The sequence below is a fragment of the Dermacentor albipictus genome, chromosome 2 (genome assembly GCF_038994185.2).
Source record: "Dermacentor albipictus isolate Rhodes 1998 colony chromosome 2, USDA_Dalb.pri_finalv2, whole genome shotgun sequence".
Lineage (NCBI taxonomy): Eukaryota > Metazoa > Arthropoda > Arachnida > Ixodida > Ixodidae > Dermacentor > Dermacentor albipictus.
The window spans coordinates 194,569,317-194,595,443 of record NC_091822.1 but is presented as its reverse complement, the minus strand read 5'-3'; the positions used below and the strand labels follow the sequence as shown (position 1 = coordinate 194,595,443).

Below are 26,127 nucleotides of genomic sequence, written 5' to 3'. Positions count from 1 at the left end.
AGAAAGTTCCTCATAGTCCTCGATAGGGCCCTCACTGGGACCGTATATAATTATGTTATTTCTACGCGACCTGTTTTCTGCAAGAGAGAGTTGAGATAGCGTTTTTTATTTGCTGGCTTTCAGTGTGTAGGTTGTCATTAGAAGACTGCGCACCACTAGACGTGGAGGTCGACTCTAGAGAAGATACACGAGCTGCCAAGGTCTCAAACCTCGTGTTGACAGATGACTGAAACACTTTGATTTCAGCAATATCCAGAGCCAGTTTCTTATGGTCGTTTAGGAGTTCAAGGAGCATTGCTGCCTGATTTCAAAGTTAACCGCACTAAGAGTAGATTCAATGACACTAACTTAGCTCAGGAACTTTCTTTCTAATCACAGACAGCTTACAATCGTTAACAATCTTTATTCGCCCCTTTTCTGTGTCACCTCCGGCGTATCCCAAGGTAGCGTTCCTGGGCCGCTACTATTTTTAGCGCACATTAATGATGTTCCGAATAGCTTAGCATCCATAGTGCAAATTTTCGCAGACGACTGCATTATTTGCCGCCTTATAACCTGCCTCCACGACCACCTCCTTCTTGAAAGCAACCTCCACCTTATTTTGTATTGGTGTAACACTTCGTTAATGACTCTAGAGTTATCTCAATGCAAAGTAATGTACTTCAGTCGTAAATACCCAATTTCTAAGGCCATGTTGTCGGTCAGGGCATGAGAGGGCCGGCTGAGCTGAACATAGCTACGATTGGAGAATTTTCTCAGCCGCGCACGAAAACGGACCTTCGTTCATTTTTGGGACTTGTGGGGTACATCAACGGTACATTCCCAATTACTCGCAATTGGCAAGTCCATTAACAGACGCCCTCCGAAAGGGAGCACCGAGTAACGTACACTGGGATAAGGGCAAAGAGAGCGCTTTCCAAAGTTTGAAAACGCTATTGGTTTCTCGTCCTGTGCTTCGCGCGCCAGACTACACAAAGAAATTCATAGTTCAATGCGACGCAAGCGACAGAGGTATGAGCGTGGTACTTAGTCAGGTCGGTGACGATAACGAGAAGCATCCTATCCTCTATGCCAGCCGTAAACTAAATGTAAGGGAGGAAGCCTACAGCGCTTCAGAGAAGGAATGTGCTTGTTTAGTTTGGGCCGCCCAGAAGTTGTCGTGTTACTTGTACGGAGCGAAGTTCATCTTCGAGACCGACCACTGTCCTCTGACGTGGCTCAATCAAATGTCACACAAAAATGGCCGCTTGCTCCGAAGGAGCCTCACTCTCTAAGAGTACAACTTCTCCGTTAGATATAAGAAGGGAAAGTTGCATAGCAATGCGGATGGTTTGAGCAGGCTAATTTGAATTCTGCGTTTGAGGGTCCCGCCTAAGTTTTAGGGTTACTAGTGTTAATTTTATTAAGCGAAGAAGATCCCCTCTCGTTTAGCAGGATTCCCTCCATGATTGCTGAATTTGTCAGCAGGAATTTGCTTCAGAAATTGGCATAGCGAAATGCAGCATTTTTTTTTGTTTCTGCACTTATGTTGTTCTTCTTTTTTTTTTTTGAGGCCTAGTGGGTCTAAAGTGAGAGCCAATGCACGTCATCTCGGCGCAGAGCCGTGTTGTGGGGTTCATTTTGCAGTTGCCTTTCCTTGTTGGATGTTTTGGGGCGGTGACGTCAATACACAAGTGGACGCTGCGAGCCAGGACATCAATCCCCCCCTGACCACCAGCCGTTCTCTTCCTGCCTATAGCGGTTGTCAGCGCTAGACAGTCGAGATTTTTCGGGCCATGGAGGCGCTGTTAAGAATGGCGAGTTGCATTGCAAGATTGCCACCCAGTTACGACCGGGGAACAAGACACGCATCCCCCACTCTCCGTCGCTTCAGCTATAGGATGCGTTCGATGAAGCGGGCTTTGAGCTGACACTGCCGGCTGATCCTCCAGCCCCATCGCCGTTGTGACGAAACGAGTTCGGCGGGCGAACTACTGTGCCCGAGCTCTCCAGCGCGGACCTGATCTGCTACGCGTGAACGGGCTGCCGCGGGAAAGCCGTTTTTTGTTGCTTCCCACGCCCCGATCGGGACGCAAGACAACGAGCTACCCACCATTGGCTCCGAGTTTCCCGGAACGGCGCCCCTCGGACGTCGGCGCCGGACATCGGAATGTGTGTGCCTATGTGTGCGTAAACTGTTCTGCGGGGCGGCGGCAAGTTGACAATGAGTAAACGAACGTTCGCGTCACCTTGTATCGCGGGAGGACCGAGTGTATAAAAACTGCTGTGGTGCGAATGCTGATACACTTCTCTTGAGCAGTCATGTTCGACTGACACTTCTCTTGAACAGTCATGTTAGACTGATTTAAATACCGTAAATAAACCCATATTCCTCGTTCTCGATGAGAAGCAGTTCTTCCCTTCATCAACGTCCTCAGCGTGGATAAGTTGGACGACGGCATGGGCCAGCTACCTTCGAATTCATGCCGGACTCCAATCTTGACAAAGGACCACGAGCGATGGGATTGAGCCCCCAATCCTGACAACGTCCAGAAAAAAAAGTGCGCTTGGAAGCATATCGCAGCATGCCAGGACTTTTCTAACCCCAAAGATGTCCAAGGAGCGGCAGGGTTCCAGGAACTAATCGAATTGTTATCGTCGTCATCGCCCACTCGGTCGTCCGCGTCTCATTTTCGACACAGGTGCGCCGCTCGTAGCTTCGTAGCACGCTGCACGGTACTTCTATGTGGGCCTTTTTTGCGTGACGTAGCTCAAGGGGAGAGGGTACGGCCAGAGGGCCTTAACTGTTTGAGGCGCTGTCTACGCAAATGTGCACAGCAGGAGAGTGCATCAATAGCAAAAGCCCTCATTAAAGTAATGGTGTTTAAAATGTGTTTCATACAATCTGAAACACTTATTATTGGAACTGCTCCAACTTTGAATAGCGCGCAGAATGTTTTAGCAAAATGAGTGGGGAGGAACACGGCTGAGTGTTTTTACTCTGTGTCAGTATGTTGTATGTAGCAGGTTGAACTTCTTTCATTATTTTCACAATGTCATGCACCAGGCATAATTTTCAAATGGCTGGATAAGTGCTTTTCAGGCTTTTCAAATACGATATAGTGTATGTTCTCATATTTTGTGTTCCTGTAGTGAGTTTTCGCATGGTCGAAATTTTGTAAACTTGACAAAACTCGCTAAACAATTGAACATTCTTAATCATTTCTGCAGCTGTACACTTTCTGTGATTCTGAAGATGCAGGAGGTGCGCTAAAAGCAAGTTTTCAACCAACAGGATAAAGTGGCCTCTGAAAGGGTTAAGTTCTCTGGAGGGTGTTGACCTGTCTCCAACGTGGCACAATACGAGGCAACCACGTGGCAAACTGAACCTGTCGTCGACTCTTTCCCCGGGAGGTCTCGACGATGACCCTTCCGTCGAGCAGGGGCCTCTTTGTGAGGGTCAGGAGGGCGACTTTGCTGTCTTGAAGCGAAGTGAATGTTGAGGCGTGACCATGCAGCGTGATAGCTGCATTTCGGGGGTGGAGCATCCTTTGTTCTGGGAGATCGCCAGGCACGACAGCACCTAATCGATGACAAAACTATCTTTCTCACCCCAGGAGATGCCGATAAATACCACCATCCAAAAGGAGGGAAGAAGTTATGCGGATCCCACGCACTGTGGGAATCGCTGTGAGCGAAGCTCTCTGTGCTGTTTGCTTTGATTGAAGGTAATTGGCGGTGATGTTGACGGCGAATGTTTAACTTCTTCAAGGTTTTGTGCAACACAAAAGTGGTGAGTGGGTGTTAAACGGGACCTTGCGTGCACCACTGCTGTTTGGCTATGTAGTACACAAAACACAAAGGGAGAGGTGTTCGCTTGAGGCGTTGTTGTGCGCCATACTTCATAACCTCCAAGAGGTTGAGCATTGTCATTGCTTCACATGGCACATTCGCATGGTAGCAGAAGCATTAAGCTTGAATTGGATTATGGGGCTGTACGTGCCAAAACCACAATCGGTTTACGAGACAGGCCTATAGTGGCGCACTCCGAATTTAGTACCGTGGTGTTCTTTAACGTGTCCATAAATCAAAGTGTGCGAGCGTTTTGTTATTAACGCGAAGATTTCTTTGCCTTTTGCTTCCACTGTCCCACTGCTGCTGCTGCTATCCAGCACACGGCATGGGGGTCAGAGTGTGTATATACAAAAAAAGACACGTGAGGAATTCGTTTGGACCACACCGCATCGAATGTGCACAATGCTCCCAGGAGCTCTCCGGTCATCGCCAAATTAGCCTCTTGACAGCTATAATTATCCGTGACCCCCCTCAAGCGCTATATAGTTTCCAGAGGGAAACTATATAGAATGGAAGAGAGGAGGGGGAGAGGAGGCAGACAATGGGTCGAAACCAGGCAGTCGCGAAACGAGTAAATAACAGCCTTGCCACACTTCGTTCGCACTTCCCCTATACCATACCAAGTATCTGGTACCAAGTACAAGATGGGGGGTGACGTGAGAAGGCGAAGAACGCTCGATAAACTTACGTTCAAAGTAGGGTACGGTGGGTTTCTGCTATTTCTGAAAAATAAAACCATGCAAATATGTCTAGCGGACAACTTACGCAACGCGTGCCGAAGTAGAGCCGCATTCATTAAAGCGCACCAGGGTCTAGAAGACACAACGGAAGCGGTCGTACGTCAAATCAACATTTCTGTGCCAGCCGCGATAGCTTTGCGGCTATCGGGAGCATTGTGCACATTTGACGCGGTCCAAAAGAGTTGCTCGCATGTCTTATTTTCCCTACCAGGCTCCTTACATGTACATACACGCTCTGAACTCCCTCCCGTATGCCGGACAGCAGCAGCAACAGCAGTGGGAAAGTCGAAGGAAAAGAAAGCTTCGCTTTAAAAGGCAGCAAAATGTTGACAGCCAAATAGCTGTCAAGTCCAAGATGGATTAGGCGGCACTTTGGGAATGTGTGTGAGGAGTGGTTGCGGGGGGCTAAAGTGCACCAATTGACTATGGTTGGATGACAGGTATGTACCTAGGGGGGGGGGCTCCGAAATTAGGCGACAACCCCCCATCCCTTCCCCCTGGGTATGTGCCTGTCATCCAGCCATTAGTGCAATTTAGAACAGGAGTGTCAGGATTCGCCCTTTCTTACCATTTTACCTGCATCAAGCGAAATATAGATTTTTAATGTTAACTACGACAGCCACACGTACAACATCGAGCACGGACAACGCGGTTCAGGAGACGGACAGCGAAATTGTGACTCACCATCAGCCTTCCTCATGGACTGCTTATACTATAGTTTAATCGAAAATCAAAAGGGGGGGCTGATAGATGGAGTAGCACACGTGGTATAAAAGTTATAAAGAGGAATAAGGTGCCTCAGAAAGATTAAAGCGAAGAGAGATCCTCTTATCGAAACGTTGGCCAGCCTTTCGAGGCGCCTTATCCATGTTTCTAACCTTTATACCACGCAAAACGCTTTTCTTTTCGCAGCTACTGCCGGCGCCATGCTGTCTGGTACAGTGAGTTTGCAATGCCTGCGTTCCTAAAGCAGCGGCTTCTCGGGTGTCCATAAGTGATGCGCAGAGATTCCACCTGCACGACGTCAACTGCTGGAGTACAGTGGTGGTCATGCGTTCACAATCGGCTGCGCTGAGGCGTTGCAACTGAATCCTAAATGAAAAACGTCGAATATATTTATTTGTTTGTTTTATTTTATTGTCGCGACCACTCCTAGGCGCCCATTCACATCTCACACCAACGACGGCAGAGATGTATCGGAAAAACTGGGCGGCAAGTCCTGCGCGCAGAAAAAGCAAGGCGAAGCTCGGCGGCAATGCTGGCGGTTCTTGAACAGCGGCACTTCTCGGCACTCGCGCAACTCAGCCGCGCTTACGCACCAATGGCTGAAGGAACAGCGGCAACGGTCGCAAACGCGTACAAAACACAACGCACAGCGATCGTGCCGGCGCACGTAGAGTTCTCTTGCAAGGAACCGATGGAGACAGGGGGGCGGGAGGTGATCCCAGATGCGTCACTTTAACGCGGCCGCCAGGGAAGCGCGTATGGACCGCCCCCGAGCCGCCAAAGCCCCGCCTCCGCCGCGCCGCCAACCCCCGCGCGTCCCCCTCTCCGACGGCGGTGCGCTGCACGACCGAACGCGCGGCCGGATTCCCTCGGCAGAAGGCCGCGTACCTCCAGCGCTACGCCTGTGCGTTCCTGCAAGCTAGCACCTGCTCCTCGATGGTGTCGTGCGCGTGTGTGTGATCGACATAAGTGCCACGGTGTAGTAGACACGGATCTCTCCGCAACCAAGGGTGTCGCCCCCGACAGGAACAAAAGAGCGAAGAAAGCAGCAGCGGCTCGGCCCAACGGCGACGGTTCCTCGGAGTTGCTTTTCTTCCCCGTTCGACGAAGTGCTGACAAAAAGTGTGACAGACGTGTTCCGTTACTCCACGCGTCGCGAAAGCTGCCCGCCGATTGGTGCTGTTATTCCAAAACACGAAAAACGGTTTCTGCCTGCCGCAGAAAAAAAGAAAGAGCTGGCCGTTGGCTGTGGCGCATCGCGCCAGAAGCACTGGACGTCAGCTACAGCGTCTGCAGACCGAGGAACGCTGTGAGCAACCGGTGGGCCGCGACGTCCAACCGGCCGACTGTTCACCGCGTGTGAGTTGGTTCGGGGAGTTCGGTCGAAGAAAGGAGTCGACGTGCCGCTCCCGGAGTTCGGCGTGCACGTGCCCTCGGCGGGCGGCGGCGACGGGTCGGGACCGCTGGCGCGCGGTTTCGAAGGTTCGCTGTGCGGCGGCGGCGACGGCGCTGTCCTGGAGGGCAACTCGTTCCCAGGGCTGGGCGGAGCAGACTGGCCGCCGGGCGCGGGGCGCTGCTGGGTGCAGACGCCCCACTCGGCGCCCGGCATGGCGCTCAGCACCATCAGACCCATCTTCGCCGGCTACCCCTTCCAAGGTGAGAGAACCACCCGCCTTTTCAGCCCCGCGTTCGCCTAAATGCGGACATATATTAGGGCGAGAGCATTCCTTGTGTGTCCCATTGTGAGAAAAACCGTCGGTGTCGTTCATCGAGCACTCCCACGGCGCAGACAGAAAACATTTTTGACCCGTAGCACTATAATGCTTTCGCATTCCTACACGTAAGCAGTCTGAAGTGTCACCGCCGGTTTTTTTTTTTTTCTTATCTCTCTCTCTCTCTCTCTATTTGCACGCCTTTTCTAGCACCTTGGCGACGTACGGTTTTCTCGTATCGCCGGGTCCTGTCTGCCCTCAGATCGCAGTCATCCAACGGCACGGACGTCTTATAGAAATGCTTTCCTTTCTTGTAATGATGAAGACAAAGTAGGAAAATCCGATAGTTGTCACCGTTGTGTCCTGGACGGTTGTACGGACCTTTTGAACAATATTCACCTTAAAAGTGGTCAAATGAACGATATATGTGATCATCAAGGTGTTCCAAGAGACGCATGCGGACGTATAAGCGGTATACGATCAGCCACTTTACGAAGTAGACTCGACAATGACGCAGCATGTTCTGTATCAAAGGAGTCCCACGAGCCTCACTTAGTCTTTGAACACAGCAGGCGTCCTACACGCCGGAAGTGCTTTGGTAATTCACCTGTGTACAGAACAGGAGCCTCAGAACGAATGAAAAAATATCACACTTTTCGAATTGTCTGAAATAGTAAGTGAACCTGTCTTAAAGTGGCAACGTCTGCGCACTTGTAGTGAGTGCATTGACACGGGTATACTTTAGATACGTACATCAGCACTTTTTATTCGAATGTGTGGAAATTAATTCGCCAGAGCAGTTGTCGGGATCCATAGGTCTGCAGAATAAGCGAATACCCCATCCGTCGTACGCACTCACTAATATCTTTCCTGCAGGCAGGCACGTACCAGGGATTTTTTTTCAGTAGGGGCCCAACCAAAGGCAACATTTCTATGCAACTAAGGAAGGGGGGGGGGGGGGGGGGTACCTTTACTAGTACAAATGTGAATAATGCCCACCACTCGCCATAAAGACGCGTAAACCTGCAAAAGAAATGAAATAAACTGAATTAAGACGGCAAGCTGGGCGAGTTGGTGATTGAACATGTTCCTGTGGGTGGGCAGCGCAACCCGGACGAAGGACGAAAGGAAGTACACAACACGAGCGTGTTGTGTACTTCCTTTCGTCCTTCGTCCGGGTTGCGCTGCCCACCCACAGGAAAATGAAATAAGGTGTATCTCACCTGTGAGATACACCTCACCTTTACTTGGCAAACAAGTAACCACATCAAATGGAATCGCGCAAGAAAGAAGCGCAGGAAGAACACTGCCAAGAACTAGTAAACAAGCGAAAGCGTAAAATAAACATTTCTAGTATAGTGTTTTTTAATTAGCTTGGAAGACTTATAGACAATTAATTATATAGCGAATTATGGAATTATATATTATTGCGGAACAATCACAGTTCGTTTGGACCCCACGTTTACTGCTCTACCAAGTTAAGTGCGAAAACAGACTCGTATTGTTATTTGGAAAGCTGCGTAACTATGTGTGGCCGCCGAATACAACTGCGTAGAGCGCAGGACGCTGCGGTTTTAGACGCACTGCGCCCACCGCGGAAGGTTAGAAAAACACCCACATAAGCACAGCAGAGAAGTGGCTACGTCAGGCGGCTCGACTGATAACTGTAGAAGCGTCATTCAAAATCCACGTAATTATTCTCCACTACCGGTGCCGTTTTCCCTACTTCCTTTCTAAATAAAAAGTTGTTGGTCCGTAATTATTTTCACAGACAATTGTTAAATTGGTTAATTCTCGCTTTTCATTCGTGTTTGGCTATTGCCTCTGCTCTCTCCCTTAGTAGATCACTTAATTCCTCAACTCTTTGCGACTCTTGTTTCCCGTTGCCAATTTTCCACGAAGGGTACAATTAGGGAAAAATAGACAAGGTAACGGGTGACATTCATATTGCTCGCTTATGGTTTTAACGGTTATTGCAGAGTTTCATGATGGACGCTGTTTCGCATTATTTTATTTCCCACCTTATCTAACCCATATCGCGGGTATATGGTTTCGATGATCTGCCGTCGCGGCGAGCAGTCACTCAAGGAAATAATGAAGCAAAAGGACAAGTTCAATACAAGTGGCGTTTTCTCCGGCCGCAGCTCGTTCCACTAGCATACAGACCGGCTGTCTACGAACCGAATCCCTTTCCTAGACCATAGATCAGTCTAAACAAAGAAGGTTGAACTAACGAAGCAAAAGCGATGCGCGCGACCGTTGAATACATGGTAACATCGGGACGCATCTCGACCTAATCGCGCGGGCACCGAATCGATGAGAAAATTGGCCTTCACCCCCCACGGAGATGCCGAAACTACCGCCATCCAAAAGAAGTGAAAAAGGCAGCAAAATGTTGACCGCTGAATAGCTCTCAAGTCTGAAGATTGATTTGGTGGCGCTTTAGGAATGTGTGAGAGTAGTGATAGCGGGGAGAGGGGAATATGCCGAATAATTTTGGGGGCGCGGGCGTCCCCCCCCCCTTCCCCCTGGGTGAGTGCCTGCCCTGCAGGCTATGTACTCCCTGCATGCTCACGCACACTAACACTCGTTGGCGCTCAATCACGTGCCTATGTTCTTCTCACCAACATTCACTATCGTTTCATAATCGCTCCTATTTACATTGAGCGGCACCCACTCATGTTCGCATACTCGCGTCAACCACCACTGACCGGAAAAGCACAGTCATTGGTGTTCGTTCGTTCTCGCGTTATCCGGCATACACTTCTGTTCGTATACTCCCGTCCATCTTAATCTCACCCTCCGGTCGCTCCTGCAGTTCATACTCGCGTCCACGCACATCCTTCGTCACCCACTAACGCTGTCTCACGTCAGTGAAACGAGTATGGAACGAGTGTATATCAGTTCTCGTCAGTGAGTGCCTATAAATCCACAAACTCACATAAAGCGGTGGACGGAGGCCACGACATTGTATTTCATTGGCTACCCGGGCACTGTATCATTGCTGGCGATGAAAGTGCTGACAAAGCTTCTCGTGAGGCTTATGATGTGTGTGAAAGCACCTCGATACCATTGTCGAGAACGGATGCAGCGCGGGACCTCAGCGGTATTGCCCATGTTATTACTGTACGAAAATGGAACACACCGTATAGTTCACCAACCGGCGCCTACATGCACCCGCATATGACGTTGCAACCTTTACGTGGTTGTAACCGACGGGAAGAAATGCTACTGTGCCGCTTACGAGTTGGTGTTTCTTTCACAAACGCCTGCTCATTCCTAATTGGAATGGCGGACAGTCCGAATTGCAGCAGATGCGATGTCGAGGAAACGACCAAACATATCCTGTGGTACTGCCCTACATACGAAGACGAGAGGAGTGCCCTTCGTACAGCTTGGGAGCACTTATACGACCGTCCTCTCACAGAGGGGAAGATCTTGGGCTCGTGGCCTCGTGCGTCTGCTATGTGCAAGGCGCTGGTGCATTTCTTGAAATGCACCAGCCTGTATGACCGCTTGTGACAGACTCAGTGGTAAATGCTTGTGTGCGTAACAGGGGACACTGCGACCTTCTTTCTTCCTTCTTCTCTTTCAATCCCCTTTACCGCTTCCCCAGCGCAGGGTAGCCTACCGGGCTCAGCCTGGTTAACCTGCCTGCCTTTTTCTTGCGACTTTCTCTCTCTCTCTCTCTCTCTCTGCCGAGACATGATGATGATTATCTAAGGGACTTTCCCCTTTGTATCGGGTGATCAACGAGTGTCCAGATCTAGCACTCTTTAGAAGCACACACCACAGATCAAATGACAGGTAGCCAACCCGCCTCAGCCATGGTTAACCTTCCTACCTCTCCCTCATAATTTTTCTTCTTATTGAGCTTCAGCAAGTTTTCCACCAAAGCATGTCAATTGACGGACACTTGTGCAGCATGCTAGAGCTCAGGAAGTACGCATAGATTTGCGCTAAGCGACTCGAATGACTGGAAATTCGCGCTTTCCCGCACCACACGCACGCACAAGCCTCCAAGCTCGGCGGGTCTGAGGATTCAAACAACTTACAACACAGAAACAAACTGAAGAAAGAAAGAAATGGTCTGGTGGGGGCTGTGACGTGGGGGAGATATCTATCGCGACCACGGCACCGTGAGAAAGAGAGCTACGGGTACCTGCCGTTCCCCGGCACTGACCCTCACAAGTACTTACCACGCAGAATGCTTTTATGGTTCCGGTACTTGTCAATACACGTCATGCCGACAAGCCCACATTGCGACTCCCGTTGAAGAGGCAGTGACAGAGAGACTATGTCGACCGCATCTTCCAAGCCTTAGAAGACGAAATATTTGCGTTGCAGCCGAGGTGCGTCGTGCTAAAGGCCCTCCGTACGCAGCAGTGGACATCGTTCTTACCATTCCCGCCGTGTTTCCTCGCTCAGGCTATACGCAGTCTTCCAGCGGCATGCGGATTTTTCTTCAACTCACTGCGATGATTGGGTGCCGTGTCATTCTGCGCAACTTAAACGGGGGCTAAAAGGTAAATGATCATGGCCGTTCCTTATCACAAATAGAAAGAAAGAAATTAACGTAGTGATTTACAATACAAATGAAGGCAACGAAAAAACTGCAAAAGCTTTCAGAGACTTTTTAATGCGTTGAAGATCTGCAATACGCGGTTAAGTGCGCAATGTGTCTCATTTTACGTAAGTAGGCTGCTGGAGCCATTTCTGCACATTTCGCGCTTTATAGCTAATTCAAAAGTTGGTTATGTCGCTTTCAGTGAATGACATTATTATTCCCAGAATATACGCCGGCACACTTGTTTACGGAATCGTGTGGAACGCAATTTAGCATTAGTCACCGGTGTATCATTACAACTCTATTGTGTTGCAGTTAATTATTCATATAGCCATGATATGTGTCCTTGTACAGTCAGAAATTAATAAAGCGAGATCGAGACCTTAGCACATTCTGGCCAATAACAAATTGCTTGATGTCGCACTTTATGTTTCTGTCACTGTTCATACCATGCATATACATATACGGGGCGTTTTATTTTATCGTTGGCAGAATTTTTAAAAATCACCCATGACATCTAGTACACTTCTACTTCTTGAGCTAGATTACTCACAGAAGCAGACATTATTTTCACGGAAAACGAAAGTGAATGTATTTGACTAACAAACAATTTTTTGCTAATTAACTTTTAAATGAATTACTTCACGCCACATGTTGCAATTTACGAATTGTAGAGGGTGACTTTAAACTCATATCCACTTCGAACGAATTCCGAGGATAACACCAGCTTCGATAATATATGTGCTCCCGAAGTTTACGACGAAATGCATTGGTGTTCCTGTAACTTTTGAGCTTCAATGCACAAAAATGAGTTTTGCTAAAAAAAATTAAGTGGAACAACAGTGCATATTTACGGCAACACCTACTGCGCTTATCTCAAAACTAGTGCTATATTAAAAATTCGTTCCAAGTGGATATGCATTGTGAAATCACTGGCTTCAACTTGTGCGTTGCAATAGGTGCACTAAAGTAAATCGCTGAAAAGTTAATTAGTGAAATTCTCTTAATTAGTCAATTATGCGCATTGCTTTTTAGTGAAAGTAACCTATATCACTTCGAGTACTTCAGCTCAATAAGTAGATTGTGCGTAAATGCCAACAGCGATTTTTAAAAATTCTGTTCACGTTAAAATAAAACACCCGTTAAACTAAAGTTTCATGGCGCAGAATGTGCCTAACGCTGATCGCTAGCAATGTCTTTTATTGACTTTGCAGCAATAACTCCTACAAAGGTTTTCCTTGACTGAATGGATGTCGGGTCATAAGCGCAACTTTAAGCAGCCGCAGGCTAAAAAAAAATGAATATTGATATGATTTATCTTGAAAGTTATATTATTAAAATGTATAGGCATGCATCTTATATATATATATATATATATATATATATATATATATATATATATATATATATATATATATATATATATATATATATATATATATATATATATATATATATATATAAAAGAAGGTTGACATATATATTTGTCGACCGCAGAGGTCTTTCATGTTTGCATATCTCAGGCGAGACCTTCGAAGTGGCATTATTAAGTTGAAGGGGACATTGCTTAGTTTTCTTGTGAAATGCTCATGTGTATAGCGCGGAAAACAATCGCAGTACTTCCGTGCTGCCTGGTTCTCCGCCGTGCATGCCCCAGAAACAAAATGCGCCTTCGCAAAAAATGAATGAGCATTCAAAAGTCGCGGACCATTACTTTTGTGTCCTCATAAAAATTATTTTTCTAGTGATCCACGTTATCAGAGAAAACGCGCAACATAAAAAGCACTACGCAGCGGCAATCCTGTGTGTCGTGCCGCGACTAAATAGAAAGACGCTTATTATTATTATTATTATTATTATTATTATTATTATTATTATTATTATTATTATTATTATTATTAGCTGCGGCGTGACGCCCTATCTGGCATGGCATCTTACTTAAAGCTCTTGTTGAAATCAGCAAGGATTATGCACGTTTCTAAAGACAGCTCTCGATTAATAAATAGTTCTCACAGCAAGAAAAATATTTTTGGATTAGGTGAAGAGTAAACAAAAGCAGCTGAAATTTCAAACACGCATATTCCAGCTTAGGCACAAGAATAATGGAGGCAATGAAAGTGCAGTATGATTAGTGTAGTACGATCAGGTTCTCACACATAGCAGAATTCTCTCGTTTTCTGTTCATAAATTTGCTTAAAACAACAGACGGTGACGCAAGATTTCCTCCGAAAACCAAGCCTCAGCAACACAAGCAGACAAGCGCAGTAAAAGCAAGGATCTGCATATTCATGAGCAAGAAAAGCAGGTTACCCGCAATCTCCTGCTTCACGAAAATTTCGTTTGCCGATGGCTCTCGTGACTGGGATGCGAAGTTTTTATTATGATATATTTTCGTCTTCTTTGTTTTTCGGGAACAAAGTTTCCCTCTGTAGAAACAAAAAAGAGTAACATCTTCAACATTTATTTATTTGATTCCTGAGGTAATTTAGAGGCATTTTTTTTTTGCAACTTGTCACTTTATCTTCGCACAGGATGTCCTGGGTCTATGCAAAACGCCCGCGGGTGCTCGAAGGCGCGACCTAGCTAGGACCGGCAGTGAACGGACCCGTCCCGGACCCGCGGCGTCAAGCACGAGGGCATTAGGCCCGGGCTTTTGGTTAACCCCGGGCCCGTACAGTGCTTTAATTAGGAGGTCAGTAAAGACGTCTAGCCGTGACCGATGCCTTGGGCTACAGTATATACTATACATACTTGGGCTTTAAGATTCGGTAACCTGTTAACACGAACCACGGGTCTTAACACCGATAATACGTGACCACGTTCGCAGCCTGGTACACTATAGCGCGTTGCAAATAACGTGATCGAAGAAAATTATTAGCCGGAAACTACTTGTACCCCAGGAAAATCATTTAATTTCTTTCTTCAAGGAAGCGCACGTGCTGTGGCTCCTCCGTAACAAAACAATCGTCACTGATAGAGTCGTAGGCGGAACAGTTACCTTTATTTATTTTGTGTGTAATCTAAGGCATTTTGTTTGATCGGATTTTCTTCTTAGCACACGTGATTTTGCTTACGCATTTACAGAAATGACACTGAACCAACACCCTCTGGAGAACTTAAGGCCTTCTGTTTGTACCCTCTCCCCTTGAGCTACGTCACGCATAAGAGGCCCGCATAGACGTTCCGTGCTGCGTGCTACGAAGCTACGAGCGCCGCACCTGTGTTGAAAATGAGCCGCAAAAGACCGAGTGGCTGACGACGGCGCTAACAATTCGATAAGTTCCGGGAACCCTGCCGCTCCTTGGATAGCTTCGGGGTTAGAAAAGTCCTGGCATGCTGCGACATGCTTCCGAGCGCACTTCTTTTCTGGACGTGAACCGTGCATTTAGTCTTTGCACTTGTGCTGCGATTGCAGCTGCGTGTCCGGCAAGCCTTCGTTGCCGCGGAATGTGAATTACGTTCATGTCAGGATATGCTTAATAAGTGCTGCGTGCCCAATTGCTGGAGTAGTTAGAAATCGGGGCCGAAAAATCATGCGTTCATGTTTCCCCAACATCTATGACAGAATATTGGGTGCCAATGCTAAAAAAGAAGAGAAAAGCTGAAATTCTGCGGAATAAGGCAGCTGTTTCTTTGTAAATAGGTGCACGAATGTTTTGCATCTCCATTGCTAAACTCATTTGAGGTGTTGTAACTATGTGAACTGCGGTACTGTATGTAATAATGCTTGGAAAACGAAATTATTCGTTTAGAGCCTAATCTAGGAAATACATGTGTCCCGAATGTGAAGAAGGGCACACCAGTGAAGTTGTCATGAGATATGTGCATGTTATGGTGCAGTGCTAACATTTTGTTGTGTTCTCTGCGGGCCATCTTCTGAACTATGCCTAAAAAAAAGAACAATAACTGCGCTCTGGTTAACGTTGCCCATAAGGGCGCGATCCGTTCATTCAACCCTTATCCCCGAGCACGGCGCGGGCCTCTTCTTCGTGACGTCACTCGACGAGCGCTCAGGCCTTCTCTTGTCTAGGTGGTGTTGCCTGAACCCTCCTGTGATTAAGTACGGCAGGAGGTTACCGCTGTTTACGAGATACGTAGATTATTTATTGGACTGTGTGCGTAAATTTTCTTCTTTATGCAATGCGCAACTATTCGTGTCCACTTAGTGCAGTGCAATACAAGTCAAATTTCCGACAGGGAGTTTATCATGCGATCTTTCAACGGCGCTGAAGACCCAGGAGACTAACTTACAGGATTGCTGGTGCGTACCTTAACGGCTCCGGTCGGTGCTTGCGCGGCGAGTGCTGGCTAGCAAGAGCGCAGACGGCACTTGGCAGCGGCAGTAAAAGTAAATGGAACCAGTGTGTTGAAACTGTCCCATGTTGGAGCTATATTACCGTCAATAGAGACTTTTAGCGTGTCCGGTATTCCGGTAAGCGCGGGCGGTTTGCCGGTTTAGCGGGGGCGTAAACGTGAGCGGCCAGATTGGTGGCGCAAAGCTTAACCACACAAGCACAAAGCTAATTACTATATTCTGTTTAGCTGCTAGTGTAAATTTTCGACAGTGGCCTAATCGTGTTCACAATTACGCCACTGCCAAAAATTTGCACCACTAGTGTAGCAGGATATTGTGGGTTACTGCAGTTTTAGCTCTGTGTTTGTCTGGTTGAACTCTACGCTACCAGGCGGCTGCACGGCTCTGGCCGCTCACGTTTACGCCCCCGCAAATCCAGCAATCCGTCCAAAGCACTCCCGTTGACCGGAATAGCGGACAGGCTAAAAGTCTCTAATGGTAATAAGGTTTGGCTATTGTTAATATCTTATACCGTTTCCCTTATTCTTTTAAGTTCTCTCAGCAGAGCTCATTGTGTCGGTCTTTTCCGCTGCCTTCATGCAGCCACTATCGTCAATAGAGACTTTTAGCTTGTACGCTATTCCGGTAAACGGGAGTGGTTTGGACGGATTACCGGATGGTCGGGGCGTAAACGTGAGCGGCCGGAGCGGTGAAGCCGCCTGGTGTTGTAGAGCTCAACCAGACAAACGCATAGCTAAAACTGCAGTAACTCACCATATCCTGCTTCGCCACTCGTGCAAATTTTTGGCAGCGGCGTAATTGTGAACACGATTACGCCACTGTCGAAAACTTACGCCAGCAGCTAAGCAGAATATAGTAATTAGCTCTGTGTTTGTGTGGTTGAGCTTTGCGCCACCAGCTGGCGCCACCAATCTGGCCGCTCACGTTGACACCCCCGCTAAACCGGAAAACCGCCCGCGCTTGCCCAAATACCGGACACGCTAAAAGTCTCTAATATAGTTTTAGCGTGTTCCGTATTCCGGTAAACGCTAGTGGACTGGACGTTTTACCGAGTGGAGGCGCAAAAGTGAATGTTCTGCAGGGTGCAGCCACATGCTGGTGCGACGCTGAGCTAGACAAACACAGAGCTAATATTTCAGTAATCAGGTAAACACTACTTCGCTGCTGGTGTAACTTTTCGGTGGCGGCGTAAACGTGTTGCTGCCGAAAAATTACCCCAGCAGCGAAGTAAAATATACTTGGTCACTTCAATATTCGATTTGTGTTCATCTGGTTAAGCTCTGCGACACCAGGTGGCTGCACCGTGCAGGACGCCCCCGTTCTCGCCTCGGTTCATCCAGTAAAACGCCCAGTCCGCTTGCGTTTACTGGAACACCGGAGGTACTCCGTGACCGGAGGCGCTGAAACTCTGTTACCATCTTCAACTCTTCACCGAATCCTTAGTTTAACCGTCACTGGGTGGCGAGTAAAAACGAAACTTTTCGCACTGTCGCCACAGCAGATAGATACTCATGCCCCTGCTGCATTATGCCGTAGGGAGCCTGTCACGGTAAACACGGAGCCATTGAGCAACACTCGCGTTTAGCAACAAGGAGTTTTAGAAATAGCGCACCCAAGCAACTTTGCGATACCCGAAGCCCCGTGGCCTGCTGGTGTTCTTTTTATTCGGGTCGATCTCGTGCACCACAAGAGAGGCTGGCGCTGCACACGGCGCAGCGTGGCACGAGGAATGCGTCGGAAAACAGGGGTGTGGGGCTGGGAACAAACGTTTTGCAGTAACGATCGACAAGCCTTAGCCGCGCTGTGCTTCGCAGCTCGCCTATGCGATGATTAATGCACAGGGACCGGTGTGCAAACAGTAATTTTCGGGACTGAATCAAATGCGAATCGAATAATGCCAGAAGCGAATCGAAACGACTACCGAATACTTTGCGAATAGCGAACGGTCGTTTTTATAACTTCTACAAAACGACGTTCCCATCTGAATATTCATTACATTGGCAAGTTTCTGTCATCACAGTGCACGGCAAGTTTATTAAAAGCGCAAATGGAGCATTACGAACAAATAAGCAGTTTGCACAGCCTGCACAGCTCTAAGTCAATTATATAGAAAACCGCTCACCTTGAACAAGATCTTGGGGCCGTGGCCTCGCATATCATACCTAGAAAAGGCCACAAAAGCGCTTCTGAGATATTTGAAAGCTACCGGATTGAGCGACCTTCTGTGATCCGGACTGAGTTACCGTGGATATAGAGCAGAAAACTTTACCACGGGTCGGCGATACCCACAGTAGACTTTCTCTTCTCTTAATCTTTCTGTCCCCCTTCCCTTTCCCCCAGTGTAGGTTAGCCAAATGGGCTCAGTCCTTGTTAATTTCCCTGCCTTTCAATTACCATTTTCTCTCTCTTTCGCAAAGGCCGTACTTCAACCACACACCTTTCACTTCGCAGCCACGGCGGCCACATTTCGATCGGGGAGAAGTGCGAAAACACCCGTGTACTTAGATTTAGGTGCACGTTAAGGGACCCCAGGTGGTCCAAATTTCCGGAGTCCCCCAATACGGCGTCCCTCATAATCAGAAAGTGGTTTTGGCACGTAAAACCCCATAATCTAAATATTTTTATTTAGCTTCGCATGCGCGTCAATCATAATGTTTCCCCCTTTTCACCAAATTTGATCTAAATTCATCGCAGTTCTTAAAACACTTATACGTGACGCTTTGCAGCAGCTATATTAGTGATTTCCTTCAAAGGTCCTAATTAACCAACCCTTTTCGAACTTTGTTTACGCATCATCCATAATATGTCCCTTACTTTCACAATAGGTAAGCAAGGTCGCTCATTTGTTGAGCCAAGCGTGGACAACGCCGGCGCCTCGTATACGAGAAGGAGGAAGAAAACGATAGTTCAATAATTATTTGCAAAGCTCATAAAGCCCGAAACGTTCAGGTTCAGCCACACCTCGCAATGAACACGCCCTCCATTTCCGCCAAATGTGAATTCGGTGTGACCTGAAATTGCAGTGAATTTGAGTGAACTTGCAGTAAAAATAACATTCGCTGCCAAGTAAATACGCGTCATGTCACGCATCAAATGGCACGCATCAACAGTGGACTGGTGCCTGTTATCGCCTTGCGTCGTTTTTCCTTTCGAGCCAAGCGCTGGTCGTCTCACAATGCAGCGCCTGTTGCCCAAAGATTTTGATGACACACGAACAGAGTTCACGCGTGCCATGACCGCACCCGTCCCTCCGCCTCGCCTCCGCCATCCCACTGGCCCTTCCCGACGCTGTCAGAGAAACGTATTTCCGTCTTTCTTCGAAATCAGTCGCTTCTCCCGCATGTCTTACGGCAATGACACGAGCTATAAATCTTGTCATCGTGCGCTGCCGCACATTCTTAATTAGGCGGCGCCCGTTTCCAGCGCAAGCTGAAAGAGAAAAAAAAAAACAATGTGAATGCAGATGTGAACTGCCCCATGCGAACGCAGAACAACTTCATAGTTAAAGCACATGAATAGTGAGCGCCGAGTGTGTACAGCTCCTGGTGAACAAGTTTCCAAGCAGTGTTCATTACGATATTACCACGCAAGCTTTTCATGCGTGGGTGACCACTGGGAGCATTCTTCTTTTAGGTATGTCTCTATGCAGCTGTCTCCACCGAAGGCCAGACATACAATTATTCTTTCCATTCACTGCAAACCCATGCAGTGCATTGACTTTTGGAGTGTCTCAACGATTCTTTTTTCTTCTGCTTCTTTCATTCTTGTTTCTCCTTTTTTTTAATAGGTTGAACCGTGTTAGTAAATTACGCTTCTACAATAGCAATGACAATAGCAATAGAATCGCAATTTTCGCTAAGACAAATACCTTCAAATGCGCTCTTTTACCAGAACTGACGTGGGGTGAAACATGCCGCCTGCACGTGTATTTGGTTTTCGGAAATGACTTTTCGTGGAGTGGGGTTACTTCCACGATTGCTGATTTCTACTTTACTGTCTTGTTTTCTTATTTTTTTTGTTTCTCGTGAAGATGACTTTTTTTCTTCTTCTTTTTTTCTTTCCGCGTTGAAAGGGACTGTTCATCTACGCAGCCGGTGAAGCATACTCGAGCGCATGTCCAAACGCCTTCAGTATACACGTACCCAGATACCCTTCAGCGTACGCATTTGCAACATGAGCGTCGTGATTTAGACATTAGCAATCTACAAAATGAAAAGAACGGAAGGCAGTGCAAGGTATTAAAATCAACCCGGCGCCTCGTCCATTACGGATTAGACCCACCCGCCCTCCAGCAGGTGCGCGATGGGAGCGTGACTGGGTGCACGCGCCGAGTGGGCGATCGCCTCTGACGGCGCCGCCCTTAACGACCGTCCACTCGCACGTAGACGTCACGATTCGAATCGCACTGGAGTGAAGGCACAGCGTGAGCTAAATACTGTAGACAACACTGGCCGACCGTCGCGTCGAACCGTTGCCAGGCGTTTGAGACAACCGGACAGGTCACGTGATTCTCGCCAGAACAAGTACCCGGCGGTGGTCTGGTATGGTAAATGGATGGACGCGAAAGGGAAACAAATATGATGTAGTAGTAGTAGTAGTAGTAGTAGTAGTAGAAGAAGAAGAAGGAGGAGTAGCAGTAATAATAATAATAATAATAATAATAATTGAAGGGCTAGCTTGCATTCAGCCGTGACTTGCTTTTGCATGACACATCTTCTTGACCTCCAAAAAGCCTTCACAACCGTATAGCAAGTGGAGCGAGTCGGTGCAAATGCTCAGTCAACTTTCTCTTCTTGCGTCTGTTATCCTCGCGCCGTAACTTTAGCGATGTTCAGCAAAACCAAGAAATGACGCTTGATTTCTGCGCAATTTATTTCGAGCTGTCGCGAGTTCTCAACCAAGCACTGGCATTGCTCACTGGCAGCCAAGCACAGAAGCGAGGTTGTAGCCCTCTCCACTCACCCCCCCCCCCTTTATTTTTTTCCTTCGGCGTATGACCATATGGCTATATGTAGTGACGCGACTCCCAGCTGGCAGTATAAACCGGATCATGCTCTTGGCCGACGGGAGCGGTGGCGTGTGAAAGCCAGAGCTCACGTTCACTCCCCCGAAGTTTTAGAGCGCTGTAACTGAATTGTGGATGCTACGCCGCATTGCCCGACGGTATAATCCGTTCACACGCATGTAGGCTTTGGTCAGGTGCGTGGAAGCATTGGCTGGAGCCCAATTCCGATGCGGCCTATTGAAACACGTGTAAAAACGCAGAAATGCTTTCGTGAGGTAACCCCTGAACCGATTTTAATGAAATTTGTTGTATTTCACAGAGAAAGTTTAGTTCTGATGACTGTAGGAAGCGTGGTTTTGGCACGTAAAACCCCAAATATTATTATTATTACTGTAGGAAGCGTAATTTTGATTTACAGCCCCACTTCTTTATGATAATTGCCAAAAATTCGCAAGCTTCAAAAACATAGAAACACGAAACTTACAAATTCGTAGCTCTCATCAAAACATATCGCAGTTCTGTAAAGTAGATTGGTTAGAGTATATACAGCTTACGTGCATTTGTTACAATGTTTACCGAGAGTTTTGCAAGCTCCCTATTCACAACTTAATGGTGTATTTCACGGGTTGCTGATCCCAGCATAGTGCAGGATGTAGAAGTGATATGTAGGGTAAAGTGCAGTGATCATAGGTTAGTGAGGGCTAGGATTCACCTCAATTGGAAGAGAGAAAGAGCTAAAAATGTAAAGAAGGAACAGGTCAACCTAGAGGCAGTAAGGGTAAAAGCAGGCAAATTCAGGCTGGTACTTGCAAACAAATATGTAGCCTTAGAACAGATAGGTGATGATGACATAGGGCTAATGAATGAAACAGTAACTAGGGTGGCTTCAGAGGCAGCAATTGAAGTGGGAGGCAAGGCACCAAGGCAACCAGTAGGCAAGCTCACCCAAGTAACAAAGGACCTAATGAAGAAACGACAAAAAATGAGAGTGTCCAACTCAAGAGATAGGATACAATTTCCGGAACTGTCAAAACTGATCAACAAGGCGAAGCTATGGGATATTCGAAACTATAACGTGAGAAATACTGAAGAATCCGTAAAACATGGACGCAGCCTTAAATCCGTGAAAAAGTAACTTGGCATAGGACAATCCAAGATGTATGTACTGAAAGATAAGCAGGGTAATATTTAGAGACCTGCCATGGTTGCTCAGTGGCTTTGGTGATGCACTGCTAAGCACGAGGTCGCGGGATCAAATTCTGGCCACGCGGGCCGTATCTAGGGGCGAAATGCAAAAACAGCCGTGCACTTAGATTTAGGAGCAGGGTAAAGAATCCCAGCTGGTCGAAATTAATCCGAAGTTCCCCACTACGGCGTGCCTCACAATCAGATCGCGGTTTTGGCATAACCCCGTAACTTATATATATATATATATATATATATATATATATATATATATATATATATATATATATATATATATATATATATATAGAGAGAGAGAGAGAGAGAGAGAGAGAGTTTCCCCCACTCTTGGGCCGTTTAGTTCACCTGTCCGCTTCCATCACTAAGTCGCAAGGTCTGTGAATGTTTCCTTTGCGCGCATTCCGTCAGAGCGCGACGCCTCAGCAACGTTGGCTTGAACGACATCGACAGACGTGTCACATTCTGTAGCGGATGTCAGTGTTCGATGGTCGCGCTGACATCACATCATGCAGGTCTCTATGCGAGCAACGTCTATACGATGCCTCCCGCGCCTGCGCCGTTGAACGCGTAAACAAACAAAAACTTGAGAAGCGCATTCACAATTTTTTCGCACAGGTCGAGATGGAAGTTTCGCTGGCAATTTGAAGGTTGCCTTCATAACAAGGTCCACAATTCGTGCTCGAGGACACAGCCGACGTGCAGCACACTCTTTATGCGCGCCGGCAAGAGCACGTTTTTGAAGAGCGATCGAAGCGTATGCGGAAGTTGGGACCAGACTGTTATGGAAGACAATGCAAAAGGCTCCGTTATAGGCCCGGGTGTTGGTTGGAATAAAAGAAAAGAAGAAAAGTTCAGCGTCGGCAAGTGGCCCGCTTTTTTAATGCTTATTTTTCCCGAGGACGGAAAGACGCGGTCTCCGCTGCGGCTGCACGCGGCGCATGTGTAGCACACACTGCGCACACACGCGTGCGCGCGCGAGCTCCCTCTCGCTAATCGAGTTAAGCGAATCACTCAGCCGACGGCGAGGAGACCCGCTTTGGCGGCGGCCGCTTTGAAAGGGATCCGCGCCGACGCTCCCACGGGCCGACGGGCCAATTACTCCCGCCAATTACGGGCTCCTCCCCGACTCGTGTGTGCCTCCTCCTCGCCCACGGCTCTGCACCGCGGCCGTCGCAGACACCGAGTCATCCCGCCCAGGCCAGCGGCTGTCCGGCACACAACGTGCACTGCGCATGCAATGTTCGGAGGACGAGCGTTTCGACGGAACGCAACTTGAACCGTGCCGTGACAAGCCCCCCTTTCCTGCTGTCTCTTGCTGCAATGCGTTGGAGAGCGCCCGTGCATCCTTCTGGCGAAGGTTTCGGGGCCAGCTTGACCGGTAACCAGAGCAGGGTATAAAGCCTGCATACGCCAGCATTAAGGGAACATATGGCAACGACCGTTCAAGAAGGTGTTATCGGGAACGGTTATAGCTACACGGAAACTGACGGAGATGAAACTGCGCCGGCAGTGCTCGTTTTAGCTGTCGTTGTTGTATATGTTCCTGTCCTCGTGTACTTTTAGTCCCATCTTTGTTCTTGCATGTTTTCAGCACACTGGGCGCATTGCTGGCAACCGTTGATAGAGGAACGTTTCGTGCGCGAAACATAGGCAGTCCAAAAATGGCCTCGCCGAACGTCAGCAGCGCAGACGGTGCGTTTCCACCGAACAACTGTGCAAATTACGAACGACTTAACTTGAGCGTGTTCATGATTTCGCACCTGTGCTTGTGCTCGCCCAGCCTTTTCCCACGCCCCAGTGCAGGGTAGCGAAGCGGATATCCACAACTCGTCACCTTCCCTGGTTTTCTCTCTCGGTCCTCTATCTCTCTCCTCGTTACCTTTCCTTCAGCAACTACAGTGGCCACTTCCTTGGTCGCTGAAGCTTATCGCGAGGTCCTTTCGCACATGCACACGAAACTATCCGACGTTCGGAAGTCAAGAGGCCTTATGGCGCTGTCCGCAGCACGCGAAAAAGCACGATTCACGCGTATGTCACAGTTAAAGGTTGGAATAAGCAACCCCCCATGCCCTCGCCCAGTCGTCCGTGCACACAAGGCGACCGCAGAGGAATAGCCTTATCGCGATTAATTCCTCCTAAATGTATTTACTCTTCCTAAAATAGATCCAGGCTCTGCTTCCCATCCTCCCCATTCGGTGCCACGCTTCTGACCTAACGGGCACAGCAAACCAGAATCAGCCTGTAAACACATCCGCTTTCTGTTTGAAACAACTTGATGGGGAAAGACTAAGGTCGTAAACACAACAGCTGCTTCATCAGTGTACAAAATAATCACAATCTCATTTTTAAATTAAGGAAAGCATCCAGTGTTAGGTGCCACAACGTGCACGTCGCAGCAAATACCTTAGTTTTTCTTACTGCAGTGTGCGGTAGAGCCTTTCTGAGAAAACAGTAGATCGGATTTTAATGTTTTTAGCATACCTATACATCTCTAAACTGCTGATGGGCTCATGATTCCTACGAATTTTACATGACTTCAACACTTCCTGACTTCAGTTCCGCATGTGCAACACGTGCCTTTAATAATAACTTAATATTAATATTAACTAGCGACTCTGCCAATCAGCAATTACGCATTGTGATTTGTTGCGCAAGTAACGTCTGAATCCAGCTGACTTGGCAATATTGCGTTACCTGCCACGAGTGATCCGAGTACAGTAGCACATCGTTTATATCTGCCTGTTTTTTACGTTTTCCCGGCTCATACGATCTGGAAGATCAGTACAATTTCGTTCCCATAAGTTTCGATTTCAACATGACCGCTCCAGACAAAAGGATTAACGTGGAATCTCATCGGCAGGCAGCGATAGAAAGCTTAATTTAGCGGGTTTTTCCTGTTTAGTCGAATTTTCATACAACTTCAAATTAAGTTTTGTGTGAGAGATGCTTTTTCCTTCATCTGCATATCATATTGACCGCAAATAAAGACAGGAACAGCGGAAGAGAACACAAAAACGACACAACATGATTTCTTCTTCATCTGTAGGGCTGTCGCAAAGTTATCGGATGCTACGCTTACCCGTATAATGCACTTCATTTCTTGTGCCCCAAGAAACTATCAACGGAATACTGCTGTATATCATTCCAGTTTTCCTCTGATTTCTTTCTTTATTTTCTTTTCCTTTTTTTGCATGTAAAGGCGCGTATAATTGCATCGAGATGTGCCTGTCCCCCTAAGCGTCTCCTGTTTTATTCAAAAAAGGCTTCTGCTGTCGAAGCACTATATTCGCCTTGCAGACCAAACAAGCGCCATTATTTGTTTGTTTTTCTTACATTTTTTTAAACTTTCCCACACACACACAGGCCTGCTTCAACCTTTCGCGCTTCCGCGTGTTCACCATAGGCAAACACAAAGGCAAGCGAAGAGCGCAGGAAGCGCGGATCTGTATTTCCCTGTCGATGCCTGTGGGCGCGTGGACGAGTGACCAACGGGACTGGCCGCGTCGCGATGTGGCGCGTGGGAACGAGAACGCGCGCGCGGGGAGCCGCAGCAGCACCCTCCACGGCTGCAGCATTCAGCGGCGAAGACTTCGCCTTCTGTGATTGACTTCAGCGCGGTGGGGTCGGTAAGCTCCGACCCGATAGAGGAAAAGAAAGTTGTCGCTGTTGGAGGCCGTTAGACGTAATTTCGGAGACGCAGGAAGAATATATACCGTATAGGCGCATCGGAGGGGAAGCGTTGTTGAAAGCTCGGAACAGCAAAGCGTGAAATCGCAACGGAAATGGTTTATTATAATTTATTATAGGCCAATTCGCGGTGCCCGGGGAAATGTAGTTGTAGAGAAAATGTTCAGATGAAAACGTGTTTAATTATTCCGCATGTATATGTTTGCTTAATCGAATATTTTTACACGTGATTCACGTGCAGATTTTGAACATTTCTTGCTCTTCTGATGATGGTTTGCTTCTGAAAGGAAGGTTTACTTCGAACTTTCCTATGCCGCAAATAGTCATGCTCCAGT

At 47.6% G+C, this 26,127-nt stretch overlaps 1 protein-coding gene across 5 annotated transcripts in view; it reads left to right on the top strand.

Annotated features, from left to right (window-relative positions):
* The window catches only part of LOC135898533 (protein gooseberry-like), a 183,825-nt gene that overhangs the window by 100,737 nt on the left and 56,961 nt on the right, over positions 1-26,127 (top strand). For 2 of the 5 annotated variants that reach the window (XM_065427531.1, XM_065427533.1), the window contains exon 1: positions 6,893-6,956. The exons of 2 other annotated variants lie outside the window; for them this stretch is intronic. In XM_065427531.1, coding sequence (XP_065283603.1) covers positions 6,908-6,956 — 49 coding nt within the window. In that variant the 5' untranslated portion in view covers positions 6,893-6,907. Of the gene's footprint in view, positions 1-6,647; positions 6,957-26,127 lie in introns of those variants that run through there. One more of the 5 variants, XM_065427530.2, reaches the window with a different exon arrangement.